This window comes from Pseudophryne corroboree, chromosome 11 (assembly GCF_028390025.1).
Source record: "Pseudophryne corroboree isolate aPseCor3 chromosome 11, aPseCor3.hap2, whole genome shotgun sequence".
Taxonomy (NCBI): Eukaryota; Metazoa; Chordata; class Amphibia; order Anura; family Myobatrachidae; genus Pseudophryne; species Pseudophryne corroboree.
This window is the reverse complement of record NC_086454.1, coordinates 219070956-219094088: the sequence shown is the minus strand read 5'-3', so window position 1 is coordinate 219094088 and position 23133 is coordinate 219070956. Positions and strand designations below refer to the sequence as shown.

Sequence of the window (23133 nt, the reverse complement as noted above, 5' to 3'; positions counted from 1 at the left end):
GCTGCACCGGCAGGAGGCATCCACAATTTTGGCGACCATGTTGTAATTGCAGTGTGATTGCAATTACAGTGTATTCGCAGTGGGTGGGCGGCGGTTTGCATGCTGGGTGGCCTTGCCCTGTGAAGGACGGCCCCAACATGCGATTGCAAGGATTGCAGATTCTGCTAAAATGTAGAATATGCAATCCTTACTAAATAAGGTCCTTAATGAGGATTTTTCCTCACAGCTTCAGGTACTGTTCTGAAAAATGCATTAAATGCTTTCTCTAGGGCTTAACGCAGGGATAACCCAGGGATTCTTGCACTTAAAGTGTAATCTATGGGTTAATGCATGTTTCCCGTGAGATTACCGTATGGCAAAATTTACTACAAACCAAGAGCTTTACCTGGTACGGTAAACATAGTGGGTCATTGAATCTTGGGTTGACTATTACTGAAACCTTGCTACTTGGCTCGTATTTAGGTAAACCTTTACTGCAGCTTGATACTTGTTTGCCTATACACTGATATTTCTGTATGATTCTTTCATTAAACATATTTTAACATAATTTGCATAATTTAGATAAAAACTAATTTTATGCAGTTAATGGGCCAGATGTAAGAAAGTCCGAGTTGGCCGGAGGTGCAGGTTTCTGGCAGAACTGGGGCGTGTTTTTAAAGCAGTAATCATTTACAAGGCATGACTTTGCCTTGTAAATGATTGTTGCTTTGAAAAAAAAATTCCGAGTCCGAGTCTAAGTTCGGCCGGACACCCGCACCTCTGGCCAACTCGGACTTCATAAAATCCGTCCCAATATCTCAGAGATACTAACTTTTAAATAAAAAGACAATACTATAATCCATGTAGACAACATGTTACAATGTATACTGTATGACATGCTTATGCATACATTGCATTTTCTAAATCACTACAAACGGTCACATTATTAGTAAATCTCATGACAACAAAATATTTGCAATTGTATGAATAGAGAGACAATATAATTTAATAAAGTATTAAGAGCTGTGGAAAGTAGGTTTTAAATATATATGTGGCATTACTGACATTCCATGACAGATTCTAAAGCATTAACGTATGATATAATATAATTTAGATGCATCAGGAATTGATATATTGATAACATTTTTGTTCTTCAACAAATATATTTTTACATTTTTATCCACACACATTTTCAATTGTTACTCAGGAAGATTATGATTGCTTTTGTTATTCATAGGTAAGTGTATCTATTTAATTAATGGATATTAAATGATGGGAGGAAGAGAGACTATAATATCAGTAAAAATTATTCAAACCATTACCTTATGTTATGTAGTAGTTGCCAAAATGTAAAAGGGTGCAAAATAAATGTACTTTATTGGATGTTTGGTCTATATTTTGTGACAACTATGTACAGTATGTATAAATTGTGTAGCCACACAAGTTTTTACCCTGGTCCTACTTTTGGGCCTCAGGATTCTTGTCACAACTCCCAAAGACATCATGCATTATCTCCAAACACCAGCAGGCACTGAAAGCTTTATCACACATAAATAAGACTGACAGAGAGCACTGGACTAGAGTAATGAAATATGGGGCAGAAAGCAAAATAATTGCACTTACATAGAAACATAGAAGTTGACGGCAGATAAGAATCACTTGGTCCATCTAGTCTGCCCCTTTGAACCTAGTTGCAAAACTGGTCATTTGCTAAAGTTATATAAGAAGTATATTATGTGTTCATCGATAAAGGTTTCCATTATGAAATATAACTGTGGTATAAAACATTTAGAGCATTTGTTTAAACATGGGCAAGACCTTTAATAAACAAATTAGTATCATGTAAATTTAATCATATACTGCATTGAGGTTAAAGGTGACTCATACTCATCATTAAATATATACAAACTAATTGTATGTCCATGTGAAGAATGCACATATTTCAGAAATAAAACAGAAAAAAAGGATAAAAGATACAACTGACTTTCTACCTCCAATTTTTGGTGTGCGGTGGTCCTTCTTCCAGTCTCAACAAGGCATATCTAGCGGCACTGAGAGAGAGACCTCTGATTCCATCTCCCCATTCTTTTTCAGCTCTGTTAATTTACAGGTATGTACAGTGAGAATTATATACATAAACAAATAGTAAAATGTATTGGGCATGATGCAGAGTGTGTGAGCACTACATTTGTACAACAAATGGTTTGTTCCGCATCAGGTAAGTATATCAGACTACGCCACCAGTGAACAAGCCTTAAAGAGGTGAAACGGTCCATCTGCTCAGCGTGGGCATAGGGCAGCCCAGACCCACTGAGGGGTAAGCCGGGTCCAGTAAGCGCCCATATGGGCTTAATGTTTTTACATACTGCAGTCATTTTTTGTATCATCATTTCACGTGCAGGTATTTCTTTGATCAGCAATTTGATGATTGATGAATATTCATTTTCTGATGCTTATGTTTTTTGCTCAGAACTGTGTTTTCATCTGTAGCTGAATCCCAAGTAGGGATTATTGATATACAGATAAATTGCGTGTGTAAACTGGAATAACTATATGGGAGGACAATATCTTTCATATTGCTAACAAGTTGAAAGACTCTGGAATTTTAGTAATTGTTAGCCATATATAACAGTTCATTAAGCTACTATTTAGGATTTTGTCTGGCACAAATAATATAGATACAATCACCATATTTTGAATGGATATTATATTCACAGGATAATTCTGGCTTTTGTTGTGAGATATTACCAATTTTTTTGATTTATCATTGTACTCATCCCTGCAGATCTTACTGCATATCTATTTATCTATATGCTTTTTATTCTTTAACTATGCTTAAACTTTTTTTTCTTCTATCAATGTGCTCTCTCATCCAGAAATAGTCCCTTTTTGGAACCAGAAATATATAATTATCTTTTTTTGGACAGCAGAAGCACTATTCTTATTCCCAGATATCAGTACTCTCTCATTCAGCAGATTACTGCCATACTCCATAGGGTACGCCCAATCTAGTCCGATCTTGGAAGCAATTCTATGGCAGGCCTGGTTAGTAATTGTTTGGGAGACCGTCAATGAATACCAGGAGCAGTAAACGTATGAGCTGAAAAGCAGGAGGAAGTTATCTCTTTATTTTTCCACTGCTTACCTTTCTGACTCCTGTGTGACATCTATGCTATGAAGCATCTCATCCCGCGGTTGGGCTAAAATTGATTAAGTCAGCCAAAACAGTGATGTAACAATTTTGGCTTTAACAATAGTAATAGACGTCTGGTATTTTTTTCTAAATAGCAGCCGTAGTAACATGACTTATGGTAACACCATTGCCTAACACTAGAGCAGAGGGTGTTTTAACCTACATAGGCAACAGTTTTTCTCCAAACAAAAAATTACATGCAGCTTTAAGGACCAATAATAGGGCACCTCCTGGAGGGATTATTAAACAGTCAAATAATTGTATTAAGATAGATTGGTTGTTACCTACTATATTTTGAGTATATTTTCACCAAGGCGCTTAGTAGTTCAACTTTCCATGCACTATAATAAATTAAGTTGGTGCATCAGTAAAAGTAATCTGAATTACTCACTTGTTGTTTTTTAAAGTCACATTTATTTTATAAAAATATATTAAAAGTTAAGTCTTAACGTCTATCAATTTTCATATAAGAGTGCCCAACACAGAGTCTTTCTTTTTCTCTTCCTTTTCAATGTGTGAGCACTACGCAAGATAGTGTAGTGTTTTTTTTATTTTTTTGCACTTCACTTGCCTAGACAGCTAACAAGGACAAACACACGATTCCAAAGTTAAAGGCAATCTGCATGAATCAACGTGAATGACAAGAGAGGTAATTTTCACTTAGGCTGAGTACAGTAGTAGGCATGTAGCGTGGGAGTCCTCCACACCATGTCTCCATCAGCCAACTAAAAATGCATTTGTGAATGTCTCCCTTAAATATATACCTCTTCATCTCAATGATGCTATGGCGCATGTGGCTTCCAAACTGACTTGTTAGGCAATATCCTCCCATATTTTCAGCTTTGCTCCATCTGTGAGCTGCCTGCTGGTACGGTCTAGGTTTTCTACCACAAGCAGCACCAAAAGCTCAAGTTCTCTGTAACTGAAGTTGGACTGTCAAAGCCTTTTAAAGGACAAACCTGGATAGGGTTACCACCTTGTTATTTTCAGATTTCTGGACAGGGGTTATATCTAAAACCACAGTAGGATTACAAATATATTGTTTGTCAGAGCCACCTCATACAACTAACATGCCATCATGATCCCCACACACCCCTTAATATGTATCACGTCTCCCTCATAGACCTTGGGTGTTATAAACAACCCGATATGCCCATTTACATACCTCTCATATACAGTTGCTGTAGCAGAAAGTACACAGTGATTAGTCACTGTGTGGAATACTTTCTTTTCTACAGTATGTCAAATATAGATGTTATGGTAAGAACTTACCGTTGATAACGTGATTTCTCCTATGTCCACAGGTATCCACAGGATAACATTGGGATATGCCGGAGCGACAGCGGAAATGGCACCAAACGGTCACGAGCTTTCTGGCCTCCCAGGATGCATCGGGGCTTCTCCATATAATCCCGCCCACTGACTCAGTCAAATCAGTTATTTCCACAGCAATTAGGCAGGAGCATCAGGTAGAAACCTATTCAGGTGAAAAGAACACACATGCACACCCTTCCATGCAAGAGGGAAGAGGTTTAGTGATTGTAAAGATCCTCAAATCAGGTGAGTCAGGGTGGGACCCCTGTGGATACCTGTGGACATAGGAGAAATCACGTTATCAACGGTAAGTTCTTACCATAACGTCTATTTCTCCGGCTGGGTCCACAGGTTATCCACAGGATAACATTGGGATTCCCAAAGCCAGTTTTAGTGGTGGGGACACTCCTGATTAGACAGGAGAACATTTTGCCCGAATTCAGCATCATGAGGGGCAAAAGTATCCATGGCATAATGTCTAACGAATATGTTAATGGAAGACCATGTGGCTGCCTTACAAATCTGTTCTGCTGAACCACCATGTTGTGCTGCCCATGAAGGACCTACCTTACGTGTAGAGTGAGCAGAGACATTAGCCGGAGTAGGGAGATCAGCACGAGAATAAGCTTCTGAAATTACCATTCGGAGCTATCTTGCCAGCGTCTGTTTACTAGCAGGCCATCCTCTTCTATGAAATCCGTAGAGGATGAAGAGAGAATCTGTCTTTTTTGATGGCATTAGTACGATCTATGTAGATTCTTAACGCTCGGACCACGTCCAGCGACGCATCTCCCGCAGAAAGTCCCGATACCTGAAATGCTGGGACTACAATCTCTTCGTTAAGGTGAAACTCTGAAACCACCTTCGGAAGATAACCAGATCTAGTTCTGAGAACCGCTTTATCTGGAAAAAAACTTACACGACAGTGCTCCTAAATCTGACACTCTTCTATCTGACGCCATTGCCAGTAGAAAGAGCACTTTAGCCGTCAACCATTTAAGATCTGCTCTCTTGAGTGGTTCAAACGGAGGTCCCTGAAGGATTTTAAGAACCAGATTCAAATCCCAGGGAGCTGCAGGAGGAACAAACAAAGGTTGAATGTGTAAAACTCCCTGAAAGAAAGTACGCACATCCTGTAAGTCAGCAATCTTTCTCTGAAACCATACAGTTAATGCTGATACTTGAACCCTCAAGGAAGCTACTTTCAACCCCTTATCCAATCCTGCTTGAAGAAAATCCAAAATCCTGGATACTTTAAAAGATCTTGGATTCAAACTTTTTTCACTACACCAATGAATATAGGCTTGCCATATTCGATGATAAATACGAGCTGAAGAAGGTTTTCTTGCTCTAATCATAGTTTGAATTACTTGTTTTGAAAATCCTCTAGCTTCTAGGATAGAGGTTTCAACAGCCACGCCGTCAAAGCCAGACGATCCAGATGGCTGTGATAACAAGGACCCTGCATTAGCAGATCTGGACATTGAGGGAGCAGTATTGGTGCTTCCATGGACATCCTTAGTAGATCTGTGTACCAATGCCTTCTGGGCCAAGCTGGAGCTATTAGAATTATGGCTCCCTTTGCTTGCTTTATTTTCCTCACTACTCTGGGTAACAGAGAGATTGGAGGAAACAGATATGCCAGATGAAATTTCCATTTTACTGACAGTGCGTCTACAAGGATCGCTCCGGGATCCTTTGTTCTCAACCCGTACATTGGAACTTTGTTGTTCAGACGAGACGCCATGAGATCTATCTCTGGCTGACCCCATCTGTTCACTATAGTCTGAAACACTTCTGGGTGTAATGCCCACTCGGTTTCCTGAATGGTGTGTCGACTGAGAAAATCCGCTTCCCAGTTCAGTACACCTGGAACAAACACTGCTGACAATGCTGGAAGATGGAGCTCTGCCCACCTTAGTATGGGAGTTACTTCCTCCATCAATCTTTTGCTGTGAGTTCCTCCCTGATGATTGAGGTACGCTACCGCTGTTGCATTGTCTGAACGGATCTGGACTGGTCTTCCTTGCAGACTGTCCTTTGCCTGAACTAGAGTCATATAAATGGCCCTTATTTCCAACAGATTTATTGGCAGGCGACTTTCCCTTATGGTCCATTTTCCCTGGAACGAAAGGCTTTCGAGCACTGCTCCCCAGCCCTGAAGACTGGCATCTGTTGTCAGGACTTGCCATTCCTTTATCCAAAAGGGTCTCCCCTTGTTTAAATGGTCCCACTGTAGCCACCAAGCTAGAGACCTTCTTACGTTTACCGGAAACTTTATTATCTGTCTTTTTATTGTCTGATGATTTCCGTTCCATTTGGTCAGAATAAGGTGCTGTAGTGGTCTGGAGTGGAATTGTGCATATTCCACCATGTCGAAGGTTGACACCATCAGACCCAACAGTCGCACTGCTGCATGGACTGACATTGTCTGAGTGTGCAACGACTCCTGAGTCATTACCTGCACCTTGGCTATCTTTTTCTCTGGTAAGAAAATTCTCTGTAGACCTGAATCCAATACGGCCCCCAAATGAACCATCCGCTGTGACGGATTCAGAGACGACTTTTCCCAGTTTATGAGCCACCCGTGTCTTTGTAGACAAACTACTGTCTGTTGAAGATGGCTCAAAAGTATTTCCTGCGAATGTGCTAGGATTAAAAGGTCGTCAAGGTATGGAAATATTCTTAAGCCCTGCTTGCGGAGATAAGCTGCCATAACCACCATAATTTTGGTAAACACCCTGGGTGCTGTTGCTAGCCCGAAGGGCAAGGCTTGGAACTGAAAATGTTGCTGGAGGATGGCAAACCTGTGGTAACATTGATGAGACCGTGCTATGGGCACATGTAGGTAAGCATCCTGTATATCCAGAGATACCATGTAATCTCTCGGTTCCATAGCCAACACTATGGAGCGTTACGCTCCATCCAAATGTATTTGTTTAACATTCTGAGATTGAGAATTTGTCGGAATGACCCATTTGGCTTCTGAATCAAAAATAGATTGGAGTAAAAACCCTGTCCCCATTGTGATGGGGGTACTGGGATAATCACTCCAGACTGAAGCAATTTCTGAACTGCTTCTTGCAGGGCATTGGCCTTCGACTCTATACGAGACAGGCTAGTGCAAAAAAACCTTTGAGGAGGCTGCCTCCTGAATGGGAAACCATAACCAAGAGATACCACCTTCTGCACCCAAGCATCTGCCGTTGACTGTTGCCATATGTGTGCAAAATGAAGGAGTCAGCCCCCAACCCTGGAATCCTCCAGGCGGAGGCCCGTATCCTCAGGCTGATGGATTCTGTTCAGGCTTGGAAGCTGGCCTTCTACTAGCCCATTGCTTCCTACCCCCCCTGGCTGATCTATTGAACTGGGGTTGCTTAGGCTCCTCTTTAGCTTTTGCTTTGCCTTGCCATTGAAATGGCCAAAATTTTGAACCCCTAGTCTTAGGGTTATAACTAGCCGGAAATCTGACCTTTTTGGATTCAGCTTCCGTTTCTAGAATATCTGACAATTGTTTTCCAAACAATATATTACCAGTGAAAGGCAATGCTTCCAGAGCTTTCTTGGATTCTGCATCTGCTTTCCAAGTGCGTAGCCAAACTGCTCTACGAGCGGCTACTGTCAAGGCTGATGCTTTAGAAGCAACTGTACCCATATCAATTGCTGCTTCTTCCAAATATTGGGCAGCTTGTCTTATATGGCCTAGATGAGACTCCTGCTCCTTATTAGGAGGGGAGAGGACATTCTCTAGTTCCTCCACCCATTCTACCATTGCCCTTGCCATCCAGGCTGAAGCCATAGCAGGCCTTGTCACCGCTCCTGAGAGAGAAAATATATTTTTCAAGAAGCTATCTACCCTTCTGTCTGTGACATCATTTAGTGAGGTAGATGATAATGGCAAAGCAGATTTATGCACAAGTCGCAGTACATGTGCATCTACTTTAGGAGGAACTTCTATTTTTGAACAATCCGCAGCTGGAAATGGATAATAAGAACCCCATTTTTTTGGAATCTTATATTTTTTACTGGGCGTAGCCAAGGGTTCTTCTATTATTTCCATCAGATCCTCTGACCCTGGGAATTCAGTTTTAACTGTTTTTGTTCATTTAAACAACGGTGCTTTAGATTTTGACACTGTTTTGGCTGATTCCTCCAAAGAGAGAATAGCCTTCATTGCATCAATAAGTTCAGTTACATCCTCTGAGCTGAATCCCTGCGACTGATCATCATACGGAGTATTTGAATATACTGTATCATCATCTATTGTATCATCTTGTGTAGTCTGCAACATAGACGTATCTATATTAGTATTACCTGTACCTTGGTTAATAGTCTGGTTACTTGTAGAAGCTACTGGAACCAAACCATAAGGAGGAAGCTGCATGTATGGGTTAATAGTGTAACCTATTCCCTGGGGTGGAACTGCAGGAGTTAATCTGTCCGCTATTAAAGACAAAGTCTGCGCGAACATACTCCATGGTGGCTCTGCTGGTTGTTGAACCAAATCATGCTTTTTATTTTGCCGATAAGCAAAACAGTTTGCACATAACCCCTCATAAGTGACCAACTGGCCTATTCCAATTAACCCTGTTTTACAAGATAAATATGTTAAGGATGTAGGAGTGCCTGATAAATTCTCATCGTCACTTTTGCCGCTCACAGACATAGTAATATTCTGTTTTTATAACTACACAATTTGTGACTGGAAATCACCTATATACAGATATATAGACGTAAGATCAATCTGACCACAACCGTGCACTGGAATTGATGTTCAGAACAGAACCGACAACACATAAAAGTCAGCACACATACTAGCAGTCAATCACATGTTAAAATATTAGACATTGTCATATGAGAATACAATCAACCATCAAAAATTACTTACAAGTAAATGGGACAATTGTATTTCTGTTTTTAACCAGTTTTTTCAGACATATCATGCAGAAAACAACTGTAATGTACAGTCCTCATATGCAATATGTACCAAAAATTTACAATTCATACTATCAAGTAGAGATAATATTTAGTACTGTATAACCCTTTCTCCATAGAGTGGGATACAGGGAGACTCACCACACTTCCATATCCATCAATACGCTCAATAGACGCTGAGTGGATTCAGACGCTACTAGTGTATACTGCCGCTCTTGATAACTGATGAGAGACACAGATGCTCTTTAATGGACACAGACACTCATTGAACGATAAGTGTATGCAGACGTTCCTGTCTGCGACCGGGTCTCGGTGGAAAGTCTAGTGTACACCATCGCAGCGTCTAAGCTGCGACCAAGTACCCTCGTGGTAGCGTCTGAGACAGAAGTGAGGTCATTAGTTCATAAACGGGAGACGCAAGGAAACTGGTCATGAATTTGGTGGAGGGGCGACCAGGAGAGCCTCTAACTCCCCCCGTTGACTTAAACTCTAAGAATCGCGGCCTCACCTAGTCCTGGCGCCTATGATTCCTAAAGCATAGCGCTGTTGCACTTAAGAGTGGCGGTGCATCAACCACTGTTTGTAGTCTCCTCCAATACAGTGTCCGGACCCCCTAGTAAGAAGAAACCAATTGACTTACCTTCTCCCCATGCTCCGGCCACAGCCTGGTAACGTCTGCTGGACCTGCTAGAATCATCCGACACAGACGCCCATCGAGACAGCACTGTACCGCAAAGGTAAGCGTTGTTGCGACCCGGTGGAGAGTTGCTGGAGCGACTCTTTCTAGTATGCGTTTAAGACGCTGTTAAGAAAAGTCACTAAAAAAAAACCATAGTAAGACTATAAAAATAAAATAATAAAAAGCTTCAGGCTGTTATTTAATCGCAGCCCTGTGACCATGGTCCGGCTCCTGCCACACCAAACAAAAAACTGATTTGACTGAGTCAGTGGGTGGGATTATATGGAGAAGCCCGATGCATCCTGGGAGGCCAGAAAGCTTGTGACCGTTTGGTGCCATTTCCGCCGTCGCTCCGGCATATCCCAATGTTATCCTGTGGATAACCTGTGGACCCAGCCGGAGAAATCTAAAATAAGTTAATGGATTCTGCAGTGCTAGGTAATTTGTTTTTAAACACATTTATTTACAGTATTTCATACAGTTAAAAATGTGCACTAGTAATACTGACAGGACAATAAAACAAGTCTGTATTACAAAACAGAAAGATAAATGAAAAAAGACGTATATTTGTTGTAAATTTACTATATAATTTGAGATTTAAAACGGGGGTGAATTTACTAAGTGTCAGTTTTGTCTTGTTCGTCGGTTTTCAGTCGGTTTAGCAATCTAACCATTTTGCTAAAGGGAAAATTGACTGAATTACTAACTTTAGAACACTGGTCCAACTATGGATTATTTTACATAGACAAGTATACGAACTACTAATTTACTAGTGATGAGCGGGTTCGGTTCCTCGGAAACCGAACACCCCCGAACTTCACCCATTTTACACGGATCCGAGGCATATTCGGATTCTCCCGTATGGCTCGGTTAACCCGAGCGCGCCCGAACGTCATCATCCCGCTATCGGATTCTCGCGAGATTCGGATTCTATATAAGCAGCCGCGCGTCGCCGCCATTTTCACTCGTGCATTGGAAATGTTAGGGAGAGGACGTGGCTGGCGTCCTCTCCGTTTATTGTTGAACTTGATTGTGCTTTATTGCTTAATTGTGGGGAGGACTGGGGAGCAGCTGTATAATATAGGAGGAGTACAGTGCAGAGTTTTGCTGATCAGTGACCACCAGTTTTATCCGTTCTCTGCCTGAAAAAAACGCTCCTTATCTGTGCTCAGTGTGCTGCATATATCTGTGCTCACACTGCTTAATTGTGGGGACTGGGGAGCAGCTGTATTATATAGGAGGAGTACAGTGCAGAGTTTTGCTGACAGTGACCACCAGTATACGTTGTCTGCCTGAAAAAAACGCTCCTTATCTGTGCTCAGTGTGCTGCATATATCTGTGCTCACACTGCTTAATTGTGGGGACTGGGGAGCAGCTGTATTATATAGGAGGAGTACAGTGCAGAGTTTTGCTGACAGTGACCACCAGTATACGTTGTCTGCCTGAAAAACACTCCATATCTGTGCTGCATTGTTGTATATAGTAGGAGTACAGTGCATAATTTTGCTGACCACCGGTATATAATATATAGGAGTACGGTACAGAAGGCCACTGCTGTACCTACCTCTGTGTCATCAAGTATACTATCCATCCATACCTGTGGTGCATTTCAGTTTTGCACAGTTTGCTGACCACCAGTATATAATATATATAGCAGTACGGTACAGTAGGCCACTGCTGTACCTACCTCTGTGTCGTCAAGTATACTATCCATCCATACCTGTGGTGCATTTCAGTTTTGCACAGTTTGCTGACCACCAGTATATAATATATATAGCAGTTCGGTACAGTAGGCCACTGCTGTACCTACCTCTGTGTCGTCAAGTATACTATCCATCCATACCTGTGGTGCATTTCAGTTTTGCACAGTTTGCTGACCACCAGTATATAATATATATAGCAGTATGGTACAGTAGGCCACTGCTGTACCTACCTCTGTGTCGTCAAGTATACTATCCATCCATACCTGTGGTGCATTTCAGTTTTGCACAGTTTGCTGACCACCAGTATATAATATATATAGCAGTACGGTACAGTAGGCCACTGCTGTACCTACCTCTGTGTCGTCAAGTATACTATCCATCCATACCTGTGGTGCATTTCAGTTTTGCACAGTTTGCTGACCACCAGTATATAATATATATAGCAGTACGGTACAGTAGGCCACTGCTGTACCTACCTCTGTGTCGTCAAGTATACTATCCATCCATACCTGTGGTGCATTTCAGTTTTGCACAGTTTGCTGACCACCAGTATATAATATATATAGCAGTATGGTACAGTAGGCCACTGCTGTACCTACCTCTGTGTCGTCAAGTATACTATCCATAAATACCTGTGGTGCATTTCAGTTTTGCACAGATTGCTGACCACCAATATATAATATATATAGCAGTACGGTACAGTAGGCCACTGCTGTACCTACCTCTGTGTCGTCAAGTATACTATCCATCCATACCTGTGGTGCATTTCAGTTTTGCACAGTTTGCCGACACCCAGTATATAATATATATAGCAGTACGGTACAGTAGGCCACTGCTGTACCTACCTCTGTGTCGTCAAGTATACTATCCATCCATACCTGTGGTGCATTTCAGTTTTGCACAGTTTGCTGACCACCAGTATATAACATATATAGCAGTACGGTACAGTAGGCCACTGCTGTACCTACCTCTGTGTCGTCAAGTATACTATCCATCCATACCTGTGGTGCATTTCAGTTTTGCACAGTTTGCTGACCACCAGTATATAATATATATAGCAGTACGGTACAGTAGGCCACTGCTGTGCCTACCTCTGTGTCGTCAAGTATACTATCCATCCATACCTGTGGTGCATTTCAGTTTTGCACAGTTTGCTGACCACCAGTATATAATGTATATAGCAGTACGGTACAGTAGGCCACTGCTGTACCTACCTCTGTGTCATCAAGTATACTATCCATCCATACCTGTGGTGCATTTCAGTTTTGCACAGTTTGCTGACCACCAGTATATAATATATATAGCAGTACGGTACAGTAGGCCACTGCTGTACCTACCTCTGTGTCGTCAAGTATACTATCCATCCATACCTGTGGTGCATTTCAGTTGTGCGCAGTATATATAGTAGTAGGCCATTGCTATTGATACTGGCATATAATTCCACACATTAAAAAATGGAGAACAAAAATGTGGAGGTTAAAATAGGGAAAGATCAAGATCCACTCCCACCTCGTGCTGAAGCTGCTGCCACTAGTCATGGCCGAGACGATGAAATGCCATCAACGTCGTCTGCCAAGGCCGATGCCCAATGTCATAGTAGAGAGCATGTAAAATCCAAAAAACAAAAGTTCAGTAAAATGACCCAAAAATCAAAATTGAAAGCGTCTGATGAGAAGCGTAAACTTGCCAATATGCCATTTACAACACGGAGTGGCAAGGAACGGCTGAGGCCCTGGCCTATGTTCATTGCTAGTGGTTCAGATTCACATGAGGATGGAAGCACTCATCCTCTCGCTAGAAAAATTAAAAGACTTAAGCTGGCAAAAGCACAGCAAAGAACTGTGCGTTCTTCTAAATCACAAATCCCCAAGGAGAGTCCAATTGTGTCGGTTGCGATGCCTGACCTTCCCAACACTGGACGGGAAGAGCTTGCGCCTTCCACCATTTGCACGCCCCCTGCAAGTGCTGGAAGGAGCACCCGCAGTCCAGTTCCTGATAGTCAAATTGAAGATGTCACTGTTGAAGTACACCAGGATGAGGATATGGGTGTTGCTGGCACTGGGGAGGAAATTGACAAGGAGTATTCTGATGGTGAGGTGGTTTGTTTAAGTCAGGCACCCGGGGAGACACCTGTTGTCCGGGGACGAATATGGCCATTGACATGCCTGGTCAAAATACAAAAAAAATCAGCTCTTCGGTGTGGAATTATTTCAACACAAATGCGGACAACAGGTGTCAAGCCGTGTGTTGCCTTTGTCAAGCTGTAATAAGTAGGGGTAAGGACGTTAACCACCTAGGAACATCCTCCCTTATACGTCACCTGGACCGCATTCATCAGAAGTCAGTGACAAGTTCAAAAACTTTGGGTGACAGTGGAAGGAGTCCACTGACAACTAAATCCCTTCCTCTTGTAACCAAGCTCCTGCAAACCACACCACCAACTCCCTCAGTATCAATTTCCTCCTTACCCAGGAAAGCCAATAGTCCTGGTGGCCATGTCACTGTCAAGTCTGACGAGTCCTCTCCTGCCTGGGATTCCTCCGATGCATCCTTGAGTGTAACGCCTGGCGCTGCTGTTGTTGCTGCTGGGAGTCGATAGTCATCCCAGAGGGGAAGTCGGAAGACTACTTGTACTACTTCCAGTAAGCAATTGACTGTCCAACAGTCCTTTGCGAGGAAGATGAAATATCACAGCAGTCATCCTGCTGCAAAGCAGATAACTCAGGCCTTGGCAGCCTGGGCGGTGAGAAACGTGGCTCCGGTATCCACCGTTAATTCAGAGGCAACTAGAGACTTGATTGAGGTACTGTGTCCCCGGTACCAAATACCATCTAGGTTCCATTTCTCTAGGCAGGCGATAACGAAAATGTACACAGACCTCAGAAAAAGAGTCACCAGTGTCCTAAAAAATGCAGTTGTACCCAATGTCCACTTAATCACCGACATGTGGACAAGTGGAGCAGGGCAGACTCAGGACTATATGACTGTGACAGCCCACTGGGTAGATGTATTGCCTCCCGCAGCAAGAACAGCAGCGGCGGCACCAGTAGCAGCATCTCGCAAATGCCAACTCATTCCTAGGCAGGCTACGCTTTGTATCACCGCTTTCCAGAAGAGGCACACAGCTGACAACCTCTTACGGAAACTGAGGAAGATCATCGCAGAATGGCTTACCCCAATTGGACTCTCTTGGGTATTTGTGACATCGGACAACGCCAGCAATATTGTGCGTGCATTACATCTGGGCAAATTCCAGCACGTCCCATGTTTTGCACATACATTGAATTTGGTGGTGCAGAATTATTTAAAAAACGACAGGGGCGTGCAAGAGATGCTGTCGGTGGCCCGAAGAATTGTGGGCCACTTTCGGCATTCAGCCACCGCGTGCCAAAGACTGGAGCACCACCAAACATTCCTGTACCTGCCCTGCCATCATCTGAAGCAAGAGGTGGTAACGAGGTGGAATTCAACCCTCTATATGCTTCAGAGGATGGAGGAGCAGCAAAAGGCCATTCAAGCATATACATCTGCCCACGATATAGGCAAAGGAGGAGGAATGCACCTGACTCAAGTGCAGTGGAGAATGATTTCAACGTTGTGCAAGGTTCTGCAACCCTTTGAACTTGCCACACGTGAAGTCAGTTCAGACACTGCCAGCCTGAGTCAGGTCATTCCCCTCATCAGGCTTTTGCAGAAGAAGTTGGAGACATTGAAGGAGGAGCTAAAACAGAGCGATTCCGCTAGGCATGTGGGACTTGTGGATGGAGCCCTTAATTCGCTTAACCAGGATTCACTGGTAGTCAATCTGTTGAAATCAGAGCACTACATTTTGGCCACCGTGCTCGATCCTAGATTTAAAACCTACGTTGTATCTCTCTTTCCGGCAGACACAAGTCTGCAGAGGTTCAAAGACCTGCTGGTGAGAAAATTGTCAAGTCAAGCGGAACGTGACCCGTCAACAGCTCCTCCTTCACATTCTCCCGCAACTGGGGGTGTGAGGAAAAGGCTAAGAATTCCGAGCCCACCCGCTGGCAGTGATGCAGGGCAGTCTGGAGCGAGTGCTGACATCTGGTTCGGACTGAAGGACCTGCCAACGATTACTGACATGTCGTCTACTGTCACTGCATACGATTCTCTCACCATTGAAAGAATGGTGGAGGATTATATGAGTGACCGCATCCAAGTAGGCACGTCAGACAGTCTGTACGTATACTGGCAGGAAAAAGAGGCAATTTGGAGGCCCTTGCACAAACTGGCTTTATTTTACCTAAGTTGCCCTCCCTCCAGTGTGTACTCCGAAAGAGTGTTTAGTGCAACCGCTCTCCTTGTCAGCAACCGGCGTACGAGGTTACTTCCAGAAAATGTGGAGAAGATGATGTTCATCAAAATGAATTATAATCAATTCCTCCATGGAGACATTCACCAGCAACAATTGCCTCCAGAAAGTACACAGGGACCTGAGATGGTGGATTCCAGTGGGGACGAATTAATAATCTGTGAGGAGGGGGATTTACACAGTGAAAGGGGTGAGGAATCGGAGGATGATAATGAGGTGGACATCTTGCCTCTGTAGAGCCAGTATGTGCAAGGAGAGATTGATTGCTTCTTTTTTTGGTGGGGGCCCAAACCAACCAGTCATTTCAGTCACAATCGTGTGGCAGACCCTGTCGCTGAAATGATGGGTTCGTTAAAGTGTGCATGTCCTGTTTATACAACATAAGGGTGGGTGGGAGGGCCCAAGGACAATTCCATCTTGCACCTCTTTTTTTTTTTTTTTCATTTTTCTTTGTATCATGTGCTATTTGGGGACAATTTTTTTTGAAGTGCCATCCTGCCTGACACTGCAGTGCCACTCCTAGATGGGCCAGGTGTTTGTGTCGGCCACTTGTGTCGCTTAGCTTAGCCATCCAGCGACCTCGGTGCAAATTTTAGGACTAAAAATAATATTGTGAGGTGTTCAGAATAGACTGAAAATGAGTGGAAATTATGGTTATTGAGGTTAATAATACTATGGGATCAAAATGACCCCCATATTCTATGATTTAAGCTGTTTTTGAGGGTTTTTTGTAAAAAAAAAACGAATCCAAAACACACCCGAATCCGACAAAAAATTTTCAGGGAGGTTTTGCCAAAACGCGTCCTAATCCAAAACACGGCCGCGGAACCGAATCCAAAACCAAAACACAAAACCCGAAAAATGTCCGGTGCACATCACTATAATTTACTAAGTGAGAATGCAGGCATGTTTCAATTCTAAAACACATTCTATTGGACAAAGTACTTACAGATGTAGCCACGCTAATCCATGCTGAAATGCATATGCATCGTGGGATGGAGGGTGCAACTAGTGTGCCCACAAATGAGATCCGCATGTGTGCACGCCATTCATTCCTATGGGAGGCCTAGTCGCAGCCCAGCGAGTAATGCAGCATGCCACCATGTGTATGTCCATGCATATGCATCGCAGCAACAATGGGGCTGATTCCGAGTTGTTCGTTTGTTGCTGATTTTCGCTATGCTGCGATTAGTTGCTTACTGCGCATGCGCAAGGTTCGCCGAGCGCATGCGCTTAGTTATTTTACACAACAGTTAGGTATTTTACTCATGGCATAACGATGCTTTTTCATCGCTGTGCTGATCGTAGTGTGATTGACAGGAAGTGGGTGTTTCTAGGCGGAAACTGGCCGTTTTATGGGAGTGTGCGGAAAAACGCAGGCGTTCGAGTTGCAAAACGCAGGAGTGGCTGGAGAAACGGGGAAGTGGTTGGGCAAACGCTGGGTGTGTTTGTGACGTCAAACCAGGAACAAAAAGGACTGAGCTGGTCGCAATGGCTGAGTAAGTCTGGAGCTACTCGGAAACTGCTAAGAAATTTCTATTCGCAATTCTGCTAATCTTTCGTTCGCACTTCTGCTAAGCTAAGATACATTCCCAGAGGGCGGCGGCTTAGCGTGTGCAATGCTGCTAAAAGCAGCTAGCAAGCGAACAACTCGGAATCACCCCCAATGAGCGTGACTACATCTGTATTAACAAGTTTTTCATATATAAGTATACCCTTTCCTTTCTACTTTGTTTTGTTATTTCAAAAGTAAAAATATAGTAATGTTCCCTCATATCAGATAGGTGCTTGATGGATAGCTACACGGTCAATTGTTTAAAAATAAAAACACAATAGGATTTTTGGTCACTTACCATTTTTCTGAAGCAGGCTGTGGGACACTGGACCATGGGGATAGTAGGTTGGAGTTGGAGCTGGCACCTAAAGTAACTTGTTCTGCAGACCCATAATGCCAGTACTTCTTTAAAAGAGTCCAGAAAGGAGTAGCAGAAATCCAGTGAAACAGTTAGAATATAACAAATCAGTAGGGAAAAGATGGTCAAGAACCAAAAACCTCATACAGCCTTCTTCAGAGAAATGGATTCAACGTTAAGTGACCAAAAATCCTATTTTCTGTCAGCAAGCTTTGTGGGTCACTGGACCATGGGATGTTCAACAGCTGCCCCTAAGGGAGGCAATGCCTGGCTGGAGAACTGTACAGTGGGTGTTACCAGAGGCAAAAATGTGAAAACAAGCAAACATGTGGACCGAGGACCAGGTAGCTGCACAAAAGACTTGTTCTGCCAAAGATCTGTGTCACAATACCCAGAAAGTCGCCACCACCCTAGTAGAATGTGTTGACAATCACCCCACCTTAGTATAGGCTTGATTGAAGGCTGAGAGGATCCAATGCGCAATGTTTTACTTTGTATCTGGCCAACCTCGTTTATGTGTGTCGTAAAGAACAAGCAGAGAATCTGTGCTGACAGAACAAGTCTTGTCCATGTAAATTCACAGAGCTCGGACTACATCTAGCAATGCTAGCTTATCCTGATCTTGGGTAGTCATTGAAGAAGTAAAACTCGGAAAAACAAATTTCCATGTTTAAGTGGAAAGCCAAACAAACTTTTGGCTGGAACATAGGAACCATATGGAAAACCGCTCTATGGTCATGAAAAAACAAGAAAAAAAGTGGCTTGTAAGACAAAGCTTGTAACTCGAAAAAACACGCTGAGCTGAGGCAGTAGCCATATGGAAGACCAGCTTCCATGTAACAAATTGAAGATCCTCTAAAAGTAAAGGCTCAAATAAAGACTGTTTGAGAGTTTATAGGACCAGATTAAGATCCCATGGCAGACAAAATGGTGTGTGAATAAGCCCCACATCCTGTAAAAAGTTTTGGACCTCTGGAGCAAGGGCCAAATGCCATTGGAAATAAATTGACTGTGCCAAAATCTGTACTTTCAAAGGAACGAAGCTTCAATCCAGCTTCCAAATCCCCTTAAGGAAAGGCCAAGAAATGAGAGGCAAAACTTTGATGTATGAACCCTTTTCTATTACCCTGTGATAACTGCGCAAGAAAAAACGGTAACTGGGCTCGCAGCATAGTACAGACTACAGAGGGAGAAAACCATTTTGCTTTCAGAAGATTGGACTCATAAGCCAGGCCAAGCCAACCAAGGAACGTCCTCATGTAGAAATGGACTTTGATATAACAGGTCTGGACGAAGTGGAAGACGCCACCTGGGACCTACCCACATGATGAGAATGTAGGCAAACTATGACCTGCATGGCTAGTCACTCATTGCTCTTCGAAGCACTTGAGTACCTGAGGCAACATTTCTGTTGGAAGAAACAGATAGACTAGATGAAAGTCCAATGGAAGTGTCATGGCATCCATTGTGAAAGCCAGCGGATATCTGGATCTCGCACAAAATTGTGGAGCTTTGAAGATGGGCCAAAAGGCCATGAGATCAACTTCTGGAAAGCACCGCTTATGTACAAACTGTTGAAAAACCTCCGGAATGAGAGACCACTCCCCTGGGAGAAACGTGGTTCTGCTGAGGAAGTCTGCTTCCAAATTTTTTGCTCCCGGTATGTGAAAGTGGCGGAACAAAAGTCTCTGCAAATGAAAGGAGTTGGGCTGCCTTTGCCATTATTGCAATGTTCGTTTTGCTTACCTGATGATTCACGTACGCCACCGTCACAAAGTTGTCTAACTGAATATGAACTGGCCGGCCAGGATGCACCGGGCCTCCAAGACTTCCAGAAACAGGGCTCGGAGCTCAAGCACAATAATTGTCAGAGCAGTCTTCGACGGTGAGATGTAATGTCACAGCAATCCACTGTAGTAGACTGGCATGCGTGGTCACAATGAACCAATGCGGAGTGACCAAGTATCATCCCTGGAGAAATTGACAAGTGCTGTTGGGCAGATTGCTAAACTAAGATGAGAAGAATGCTGAGCATCCCATCTAATTTATAATTTTCCACTGGAATTCTGGCTAGTGGAACCTGGTATACTGAACGGTCTGGAAGGTACAGACCATTGTGCCCAGCAACTTTATGCACAACAAGATCGATGGACGAGACAGTACCTTAACGAACAGGTTCTGCAAGTTCCGTGCTTTGGACTCTTACAAAAAAACTTGCTGAAGAGATGTGCAGAAGACCACTCCCAGAAACTGAAGGCATTGATAAGGTATCAGGTGTGACTTCTCAAAATGAGAGATTCATATGTGATTTTGAAGAACTTGGCCCCCCAGGCATTTACTGGCAAAAGAAAATCTGCCCTTAGAAGCCGAACCCCCACCGGGGAAGAAGCACCCTCTGGAGGAATGACCCCCACCCAGGGTACACACCACCATGAAAAAGGAGGAGCAAAAAGCTTGGAAACGTGTGCCTCGCCGTATCAGTGCAGCCACCATTAGAAAAGAGATTTTGCCTCCAGTAGCCTGAGCAATGATAGTATTTAGTTTTGTCCCAAAACTATTTCAAGGAATGTTTTGTTACAGAATCCGCATTCCAAACACAGAGCTAAAGAGCCTTTCAAGCAGGGACAGCCATAGCTGAAAACCAGAAAGCCACTTGAGCATCGACTTGCATAGCCTAATATATGCAGCTACACCACATAGTTGTTCTGCCCATAGCAGCAGACAATCAGTGGACAAATCTTTGTGCAGAAAAAAATGTGTTTACAAGTGTACGGTCAGCAACAGCTGGAATGGGGATGGTCACAGTCCTCAGTGGTATACAGAGTAGAATAAAGATGCATACACACTGGGCATTTTTGCCTAGCGTGTATGCACAGCTATGATCACTGACATCGCTGGGCTGAAAAGCGCTCAGTGCATACACACTGAGCGCTTTTCCCCCTGCCCAGCGATGTCAGCGGGGGTGAATGGCTTTCCATAGCAGGACGCTATGGAAAGCCGTTCACCCCGCCGCTAATCTGCTGGTAACACCAGCAGATGAACGGCGGCCGCCGGCGATGTAGCGGGAGCGCGCATCAGCGCTCATCGCCAGGGCATACACACTGGGCGGTTTTGAGCTGAAAGCAGCTCAGAACACCAAAAGTGAGCAGCTTTCAGCTCAAAATCGTCCAGTGTGTATGGGCCTTAAGAAAGAGTATACCAGTGCATGCTGTATGACTTAATAGACGTTAAAAACGGCTTGTTAATATTCACATATTATTCACAAACAAAGAATGTAAAATTAAATAATAAAATTATTTTAAGAAAACAATAAAAACCACATATATATTGAGTTATATTGTGCCAATAGAGTATTCAGCCACTATAGGTACAAGGTGATTCAATTTGTCTGTCTAGGACTCTCCCCTAACAGTACTTGCACTGTCACTATATTAAGCAGCATATTTTACCGGATGTGATTGCAGAGCCGATGGTACAGATGGAGCCACGCTAAGCGGGCGTGCCTATCGCTGCGTCTGAGGTGTGAAATACCTACTATCAAAATCCCGACGGTCGAAATCCCGACAGCAATTGACCGACGGCCAAAATCCCAACAAGGGGGTATATTTACTAAGCTCCCGGTTTTGACCAATTTTTTTTTTTTTCAAAGTGTCATCTCAGGAATTTACTAAACTCAAATCTCAGCAGTGATGAGGGGATTCATACTTTTTTTGAAGTCAGAGATAAAAAATACGAATGAATACACCATCGGTCAAACACGCCTGTTATTTGATACAACTCAGTAATTTACTAAAAAATCGTATTCACAATCACTGCCGGCAATAGCCAAACACTGACGTGAAAAAGTACAAATCGTTAAAAAAAGCAGTTTTCAAATAGACCTGCTTCCCCCCCCCCCCCGTATTCTGATAGGCATGCACGGATCAGTGAGATCCGTGAATGCTTATCAGTGGGAAGGGGTGTGAAATGGTTAAAAATCCAAAAAATTTTTTTGCGTGGGGTCCCCCCTCCTAAGCATAACCAGCATCGGGCTCTTTGAGCTGGTCCTGGTTGTAAAAATACAGGGAAAAAACTGACTGGGGTTCCCCATATTTAAACAACCAGCACCGGGCTCTGCGCCTAGAGTAAAAAATACGGGGGACAAAAAACGTAGGGGTCCCCCGTATTTTTTACACCAGGACCGGGCTCCACTAGTCAGAGAGACAATGCCACAGGCGGGGGACACTTTTATATTGGTCCCTGCGGCCCTGGCATTAAATCTCCAACTAGTCACCTCTGGCCAGGTAATGCACACAATGAAGCCCTGCATGGATCTCACAGATCCGGCCGGGATTCATTGTGTTAAGTCTGGCAGTGTTTTACTAATCACTCCCGTAAAACACTGCCTGACATTATGAATGACATCGGCATCGGAAAAAACGAAAATGCGACAGCATATTAAATGAGACGTAAAAAAACAAAAGTTGCAAATTCACACTACCGATGTCATTCGTGTTTAATCTCCCACCAAATTCCGACAATTACGAATCTTAGTAAATATACCCCAAGGTCAAAATCCCGACATGGACAAAATACAGACATTTAAAATACAGACAAGGTCAAAATACAGACATGTAAAATGTCGACAGGTCGAAATACCGACATGAGCTTTTAATTGTTTATTGTGTGTCTGTCGACATAGGTCGACATGGACACCATATAAGTGTACCGCTGCGCTCGCCATTCTTCGGGTACGGTATTCCCCCTACAGGTCCACTGGGATGGTAATGTATGAACAAATCATGAAAAACTCATGTCGGCATTTTGGCCTGTCGACATTATACATGTCTGTATTCTGACCTGGTCGGTATTTTAAATGTTGGTATTTTGTCCATGTCGGGATTTTGACCTTGTCAGGATTTTGACCATCGGTCAATTGCTGTTGGGATTTTGATTGTCTGTAAATTGACTGAATCCCGTCTCCACAAAATCAACCACTCTTCGCCAGTACATAACAAGGGGAGTAAAATTTGAATAACCATATAACTTGAGAGAGCAACATAATAGGCAAAAGGAAAGGGTCAATTTTTTTCCTGTTTTTT

At 43.2% G+C, this 23133-nt stretch overlaps 1 protein-coding gene across 2 annotated transcripts in view; it reads right to left on the bottom strand.

The window, feature by feature from the left end:
• The window catches only part of SLC12A4 (solute carrier family 12 member 4), a 939289-nt gene that overhangs the window by 188044 nt on the left and 728112 nt on the right, over positions 1–23133 (bottom strand). For both annotated transcript variants that reach the window (XM_063945258.1, XM_063945259.1), the window contains exon 16: positions 1971–2075. In XM_063945258.1, the coding sequence (XP_063801328.1) occupies positions 1971–2075 (105 nt within the window). The remainder of the gene's footprint in view (positions 1–1970; positions 2076–23133) is intronic.